At 42.9% G+C, this 8418-nt stretch overlaps 1 protein-coding gene across 1 annotated transcript in view; it reads left to right on the forward strand.

Annotated features, from left to right (window-relative positions):
- Positions 1-8418, forward strand: part of AK9 (adenylate kinase 9) — a 123798-nt gene that overhangs the window by 114939 nt on the left and 441 nt on the right. The window contains exons 34-38 of the mRNA XM_046006047.1: positions 2395-2591; positions 3861-4030; positions 4248-4346; positions 6638-6740; positions 7941-8055. Coding sequence (XP_045862003.1) covers positions 2395-2591; positions 3861-4030; positions 4248-4346; positions 6638-6740; positions 7941-8055 — 684 coding nt within the window. The remainder of the gene's footprint in view (positions 1-2394; positions 2592-3860; positions 4031-4247; positions 4347-6637; positions 6741-7940; positions 8056-8418) is intronic.

Here is an 8418-nt window from a genome sequence, read left to right on the forward strand (position 1 = left end):
ACTTCCTTGTAAGCTATTCAAATGATCCTCTCCCTATCAGAAGGCCAAAGTTTACTGTGACTAATGAGATGGAACAAGGTCAGGGCTAGAAGGTTAAAGAGATTCCTCCTCATTCTGCCACATTCCAGATTAAGATACATGGACATTGCCAGAGGTCATCAAGAATACAGAAGAAGAGATATTTGAGTATCTTTATCTCTTTGGGACTTAAACCATGTGATTCTAAATTACCCTGTCACTAAACCTGTCAGGATTGGTGAGGTTCAGCCCATCTGAGCTAAAGGACAGCTAGGATTGTAATACTGTAGGACCATATAGTATAATATTATAGCACTATATAATACTATATACTTTAATAATAAAACATATTATTATACCATACTACTGTGCATTATAACACTCCAGAATAATATTATGGCACTACAATATTATAGTAGTGTCATATTCTTTGTAGGGAAGGAGTATTAGGGCTTCTTATCTTTTTCATCTGTGTTAAAAACAACAGATGGGATAGCATATTAGTTTATGCTGCATAACAAATTATGCAAATTCATTAAAAAAATCAAAACTTAGCAGCTTAAAATAACACACACACACACACAATTTCTCGGGTCAGGAATCGAGTCACAGTTTAACGGGATTCTCTGCTTCAGGAACTCTCACAACCATAATCAAGGTATTGTCTAGGATTATTACCTCATCTGAAAGCCCGACTGGGAAGGAACCTACTATCACACTCATTCATGTATTGTTGACAAGATTTCGTTCCTTGAGGGATGCTGGATTGAGGGCGTCAGTTTCTTGCTGGTTGTGGGGCACAGACCACTTTCAGTTCCTTCCCATATAGACCTTTGCAACCTGGCACCTTCGTTCTAGCAAATGAACAAGCTGTGAAGGCAAGAAAGTGCCAACAAGGCAAAAGTCATTGTCTTTCGTAATTGTCTTAGTTTCCTAAGCCTGGTGTGAGGAAGTACCACAAACTGGGTGGCTTAAACATGAGAAAATTGTTCTCTCACGGTTCTGGAGGCCCAAAGCTCAAAATCAAGGTGTTACAAAGGCCATATTCTCCCTAAAGTCTCTGGGGAGAATCTGTTCCATGTCCTTCTCTTAGCCTCCAGTTTTGCCAGCAATCTTCTGCATTCTTTGGCTTGTAGACCATTACTCGAAGCCTGAGGATCAATTTTATATGTTTACATTGTCACGTAACAAGCGCTGATTTATGACTCATAATTTTATAGTTAATTTAAGACCTTCCTAAGCATAATAATAATTTTTAAAGACAAAACTTATCAGTAGTGAAAGGGACCAATAACAAAATGTATTAAGGGTCAAAATTTACTCAATATAACTAAGATGTATGAAAAAATTTTTCATTTTCTGTAGCATGTCTTATTTCTTCAGAATCCCCATTCTGGTGCAGTACTGGGGAGAAAACTCTTAAACCCGTTCACTGAAGGACCTTGGGCTCTTCCTTTTTAAATAGACTCTTTGGGGTAAACCTAGTCACTTTTGGAAAAACATTTTTTCCCTACTCTCCTGTGCCGTCTGGGCACAGTAACGTCATGTCCACAAATTATTCGTACTTTTTGAAATCTACCTCATAGAAAAATTTAAAATAGGTAGCAAATTTATATGTGTGTCTAAGTGCGTCTGCAGACAGGCATATAACATATTTACATACACATACATATATATGGTTTATAACATATACATAATTTATAATAAGAATTAAAAACAACCAAAACATTCATCAACAGATAAATGGCTAAGTGAACTATATGTATATTTTTACAAGGAATACTATGTGTCAGTTAAAAAAGAATTAAGTATGGGGCGCCTGGGTGGCTCAGTGGATTAAGCCGCTGCCTTCGGCTCAGGTCATGATCTCAGGGTCCTGGGATCGAGCCCCGCGTAAGGCTCTCTGCTCCTCGGGGTGCCTGCTTCCTCCTCTCTCTCTGCCTGCCTCTGTCTACTTGTGATCTCTCTCTCTCTCTGTCAAATAAATAAATAAAAATCTTTAAAAAAAAAAAAGAATTAAGTAAATCATATAAACTGGCATGGAAAGATGTCAAAGACCATATAACTGATGGAAGTTGTAGAATAATGTTTACAGCATAGTGGCAAAAGCATGCTATATGCAAAAAATAATTTTGTATTGCAAGTGTATAGAAAAAAGTCTGAAAAAGATACAAATCAAGAGTGATTACTCAGGAAGGATGATGAATTGAGAGGATGAAGGTGTGAAGAGAAACTTACTTTTCTGTTGTTTGGAATTTTACAATGTATATGCATTTGTACCGTGTGTGTACTTGAAATCATTTTAATTTCTAAAATCACTGTGTTTTCTATGAAAAGATGTACATATACATAAAACAGTGACTCTGTTGCTGATAGGAAAAGCCGCCTGCATTGACAAGTTATGTATCACACCTCAAGAACTGATATCTCGCCTGGGCGAATTTGGACAGTTCTGCCCTATCAGCCTGGCAGAATCACATGAACTAGTCGATTGCTCTGTAACTGACTCACTGGAATTTGCCGCCGAGTTCAGAGGGCACTATTATAAAATGAGTTCTCAGGAAAATCTGAATGTAAGTTTGTTCCTAACGCCACATATTTACCAGGGAAAGAAAATGCCTGTCTTGGACTTCATCAAATAGGAAGGGGTGGGTTAAAGCCTCTGCCTTCAGCTCAGGTCATGATCCCAGGATCCTGGGTTTGAGCCCCACGTTGGGCTCTCTGCTTGGTGGGGAGCCTGCTTCCCTTCCTCTCTCTCTGCCTGCCTCTCTGCCTACTTGTGATCTCTGTCAAATAAATAAAAATCTTAATTAAAAAAAAATAGGAAGGGGTGGGTACAGCTGGGAACACCCAGGAACTGCAGACCAGGAGCCCTATTACTGGAAATTATGACGTTAGGACCAATGAGGCAACTCGGAGGCCAGTCCTGAGGCTGCACCCCAAGATATATTTTGGCACACAGTGGAGGTTCAGAGTCGGTGATGGGCCCTCAGCTGGACAGCTAGGGAAGGCCAATGGTGATGCCCACCAATGGAGAAGATGCTGAGCATAGGGACTCAGCCCACAGTGGGGCTTCCCAGGGGATTAAGGTCCTACAGTGCAGAAGGGAAGTTACAGGAGAAATGAAGCAAGATCTCACCTACGTCTCCCCTGTGCTTTAAAATGTTTCCATCACTCGGGTTCCTGTATATCTGTATGGTATATTTCTGTTTAATGCAACAGAACACACATCTGCTCTAACAGGATGTCTGTAATTTGTGAAGATAAAGGTTTGTGGCCGAAAACTAACCAGATGCCTCTGAACATTTTACTCTCCTCTAAAGAGGTAGAATTTTAAAAATCACTTTATTAAGGAGACATTTATTTCTTCCTGCGTATATAAATGGCATTCACAGAATTTTAAAACTGGAAGTGCCATTGGAGATCACGCATCCAGTTGGCCCCCTACGTGGTGCAGAGAGCAGACTGAAGCTAGAGAGAAGATTCCCCTGCCAAACAGCCCCCAGCTAGCTCCTGGTCCTGCAGAACCAGAAGATGGGCCAACGAGTGATGGGCACACCCCCAGTGCCTGGCAACAGAGCACGAGCTCCAGAAATATTGCACATGTGAATTAGCGAGTGAGTGAGTAAATAGAGATCAGGAGAGACCCTTGGATGTCATCACTTGGGACCATCACTGTAACGATGGTCCTTCCCGCCAGGAGGGAATTACTACAGAGCAGAGAGCCCCTGGGAGCTGGGTTGCTGCTGCAAATAGAGAGTAGCAGGAGAGCCCCCCGGGGTGTTTGACTGGCAGTGGACTCCAATTTTGAATGGTCTTATTGCTGTAATCATTTCCTGCAGAAATTTTTGGAGAACCCAGAATTGTATGTGCCTCCGTTAGCCCCTCATCCACTCCCACCTGCTGACATGATCCCCAAAAGGCTGACACTGTCAGAACTGAAAAGCCGATTCCCCAAGTGTGCGGAGCTGCAGGGCTACTGTCCGGTGACCTATCAGGACGGCAACCACAGGCAGGTCCTTGCCCCCGGGGGAGGGGCGGGTGGCATCTCTACTCAGAATAGGCAGTTCTCATAACAACCTTAACATCTGTGTCAAAAGGTCACTGTTATTTAACTGGAAAATGTTTTATTTCTTCCTTGAGTTGCATAGATAGAAAATGAAACATTTTGACATTTTATTCATACAGTACCACGTATTAATTATACAGTTTTTTTTCTTATCTTTCAGATATGAGGCCCTTGTACCTGGTAACATTAAATTTGCTTTGGAGTATCGTGATCATATATATATTTGTGAGACTAGAGAAAAACTTGAGAAGTTTTTGAGGTGAGACTATTCACCAAGTTACCAATGTTGAATATCTTCTGTGTTCAATGCACCATGCCGGGGTTTGTGTGTGTGTGTGTGTGTGTGTGTGCACGCGCATAAATATATTTGTGTGTATTGACACACGTACGCATACATACATGCAAACATCAAACATGCACACACACATACTTGCATGCGTGATGATGACTAAGAAGTGGTTTTTGCTTCCCAAAGCCTGAGGCTCTGAGGTATGTTGGACTTCACACACCTGTTTGCAACAGAATGCAAGTTAGGGTGGCGAAATGTCAGGGGTTTTGCTAACATGTAGCCCCGAAGTCTGACCGAATGTCTGTTGGAGTAAGGCCTGAGTAAGGAGTGGGAATTGGGTAGATGAAGGGGAAGAGGAACATGTTCCAAGCAGAGAGACCCTCGCCCAAGGGAATCCCAGAACGGCAAGAAATTCAGCATGGCTAGACATGATGTAGAGAAATAGGAAAGGACTGAGAGGTGAGGCTAGAGACGGTAGCAGGGCCAGAGGGTGAAGGTCAGATAAAAATCACCATAAAGTATTTGAACTTGACCCAAAAGGCAGTATGAATACATTAACTGGTTTTGAGTATTATATTCAAATTTGCTTTGGGGAGAGACTATCATTGGAGTGTTGATAATGGATTGGAGGCAGGAATACCAGTGCTGAGGCTGTTAGAATGATCCTGTCCAAAATAATACAGCACGTCTGAGGTCACCCATGAAGATAGTGTGGGGAAAGCAGTGGGCTTAGGACCAAGCTCTGAGAAATGTCAACAAATGTGTAGAGAAGAGCTTGCAAGGAGAATGATCAAGAACCTACAGAATGGCAAAGGAGAGCCAGGTTGGGGAGGCTCTGGGAGGAGGGAAGAGAGAAGGTCTCGGGGAGCTGGGGGCGGTAGCTCCGGCCCCGCAGCCACCCACAGTGGCCAACAAGCTTAAACACAGTTTAGAGGTCAAGCAAGAGAAGAACTGAAAAGTGTGTCAGAGTTCGGTTGTAACAGGTCATCGGTGAACCTGGCAGGAATGGTTTCAGTAGAGTGAACTGAGTGGAAGGTAACTATAGTAGGCATGGAGGAAAGGAAGACCTCACCGAGTGCAGAGATCACACACACAGAGGTTACCTGTAGAGAGGGAAGCCTACAGAGGGTGAAGCCCCTGGGGGAAGCCGGTTGGGTGTGAGAGCACAGGGCATGGTGGGGTCTGTGGCAGACAGGCCAACGGGCAGGCCACAGTGAGGAGAGTGTCGTGCCGATGTTTCTGTCTCACAAGGTGAAAACCAGATTTCTTTTTCTTTTTAAACCAAATCGTTCTCTTTGTTGTTGTTGTTAATGTTCTTGACTGATCTAAATTTCTGAAAATACTGTGTGGATCAGATGGGATGGAATTTGTGCAGTAGTGTGTTACTTCTACTAAAGCTCACGGTCTGAAGACATTCAAAAAGAAAAGATACTAGGGTGCCTGGGTGGCTCAGTGGGTTAAGCCGCTGCCTTCGGCTCAGGTCATGATCTCAGGGTTCTGGGATCGAGTCCCACATCGGGCTCTCTGCTCAGCAGGAAGCCTGCTTCCCTCTCTCTCTCTCTCTGCCTGCCTCTCTGCTACTTGTGATCTCTCTCTGTCAAATAAATAAATAAAAAAAATCTTAAAAAAAAAAAAAAGAAAAGACACTAGTTGCTGGAAGTGATTTAGAATGGGAGGTGTGAAGGTTGTTTTTCTTTTTCCTTTTTCTTCAATGAGGAAGCTAGGTGCACGTTTAAATGCAGGGGAATGGGGAGGATCCAATAAAGAAGGAAATGCCGAAGGGGAGAGAGAGAAATTACTCTAGAGAGGCTGGGGGGAGAGGGATCCAAAGTGGGGTGGAGAGTGGGGAGAGGGTGGAGGCAGCTGAGGGGAGGTTAGCCCCCCCCACGGAAAGAGGAAGTGTGTGCAGCTCTGCCTGTGGTGAGCGGTTGAGGAAGCGCCGTGGACGAGCTTCTGTTTGTTCAACACGGCATCTGTGTCAAGGGTTCCCTGGGAGTCAGGAGGATGCAGAGAACAAAGTTTTCTATCGTTGCCATGAAAAACAAGAAAAGTGAGGCATAAATGAGCAGCCCTGGGGACCAGGCAAAGCGGAGGGTCACAGATCTCTAGCAGCCGCCACCTTCTCACTTGTCACATTCCCTCCAGGGGAGAACACCAGCTGGTGAACTTCAGCTCCTAGTCCCCTCTTACACATCCCCATTCCCGTGTACTCAAGGGGACTATGCTTGTGAGCATCCATGTGACCAACTCTGTGTTCTCAGGTTGCCAGAGAAATACTGGAGCCAGAAGCTTCCGTACAAACTGCCCCCATTGAAGGAGCCCATCCATCTCACGAGCCTTCCTTTGCCTGGATATCTGGAACAGGTTCGGTTCCGTGCTTGTCTGTGTACATACATTAGTAGAGTACAATGATCTCTTTTTTTAACAATAATTTTTTTTTTTTTTTTTTTTTTTTTTTAGTTTGGTAACACTGAAATGCAAGGCAGAGTTTTCTGACTTGGAACCCATTGGAACCCATTTTGGTTTGGGGTGGCTGGGAAAATAAGAAATGAGGAAACCCCCTGCTTCTCTAGCGCATTTCCAGATATCTGCAACAAAGCAGAGAGAGAGAGGAGATTGTCATGAAATTGTTTACATCTGACTTGTGGCTAGATTCTTACTTTAAATTTCAGGGTCTGTAACACTTTTTAATTTTGAAAGGCGCAGATTCAGTCTCTGAGATCTTTGCTCACTGCTCCAAAGTGTTGAGTTGCAATACCACACCGCAGCTGAACCACCCAAGTCATATTTTGCCGCAAATCTGGGGGCAAATGCCCCCCATAGCTACTCGAGTCACATTTTATTTATCTAAATATAAATCTTTCTAAACATAATAAAACTTAGCTGTAATCAACCACTATTTTAAAAGCTCTTTTAAATTTTTCTATAAAATTAATGCCTGGGGAACAATTTCATACCTTTCTCAGAAACTCTTAACCACTTCCTTTTTTTTTTTTTTTTTTTTTTGGCTTGCCTAGATGGTAAGCCTGCAATCTGGTTTAATATTGAAAGGCAAGATGAAGCTCACCCAGAGAGGAGTATTTTCATGAAAGGCCACGTTTCATCAGGAGGGCCTCGCCTCCTCTTTGCCCACACAGGGCTCCAGAATCTTTGCTGTGGTGACCGACAATGGTGGTCTCTGGAATTTCTTGCAGGTGGTCAAGGGCCTTGACAGCAGAGGCAGTCTGGCCAGTTCTGGAAGTAGAAAATGGGCCAAGACAACTCAAAGCGTAGGGACCCCTTCCTTCTTTAATATTTTGTTATGGAAAATGTCAAATGTAAACACAGAAAGAATTGTGTAATGAAACCCATGTCTCCATCAGCCACCTGCCCTTCAGCCAATTTGTAATTTTCAGTCTTTCTAATCAAAAGTACTTTGTGTTCCTTTCCACGTTGGTTAAGTGGTCATAGAACCACCTTATAAGCCCCATCCCTGACGCCAAAGAATAACCTCTTTATCTATTTGCCACTAAGAGAAGAAGCCAAACTCACATATGCCTGTGGTCTACATTGTGCCGCCTACAGGGTGTTGCAACCTCACTGATCAAAGCAATGAATGCCGCAGGGAGCTTAAAACCCAAATTTCCCTTCTTGAGTGTAAAGAGATCTGCACTACTGTATATAGCATTTCACCTAAAAGGTATGTCTTCTTTAATGAGACGCTACTCAGAACTAATTTAACATTATTTGTAGGGTATGCCGTAAATATATAGGATTGTTGAGCTGAGTCAGCTGCCTGCATTAGTGTGTGTGTGTCTGTGTTGACAGCGAATACTTTACTGAAAATATCAGATTTTAGTTTCTAGCCTTTAAAGCAAGGACTGCAAGTAATACAATCGGCTTTCAATAATCCATGCCATAGAGGATGGTGAATAGAGGCATTTATGATCTAAAATGGAATAATCCTTAAATCTTACTTGGGATTTAGATATCTTCTCAGCGATAGCTGTGCAACAATCTGACACACAAAGTTCTCTTTCTTTTCAATTTAGTGATTCACTAA

The sequence above is a fragment of the Meles meles genome, chromosome 5 (genome assembly GCF_922984935.1).
Source record: "Meles meles chromosome 5, mMelMel3.1 paternal haplotype, whole genome shotgun sequence".
Lineage (NCBI taxonomy): Eukaryota > Metazoa > Chordata > Mammalia > Carnivora > Mustelidae > Meles > Meles meles.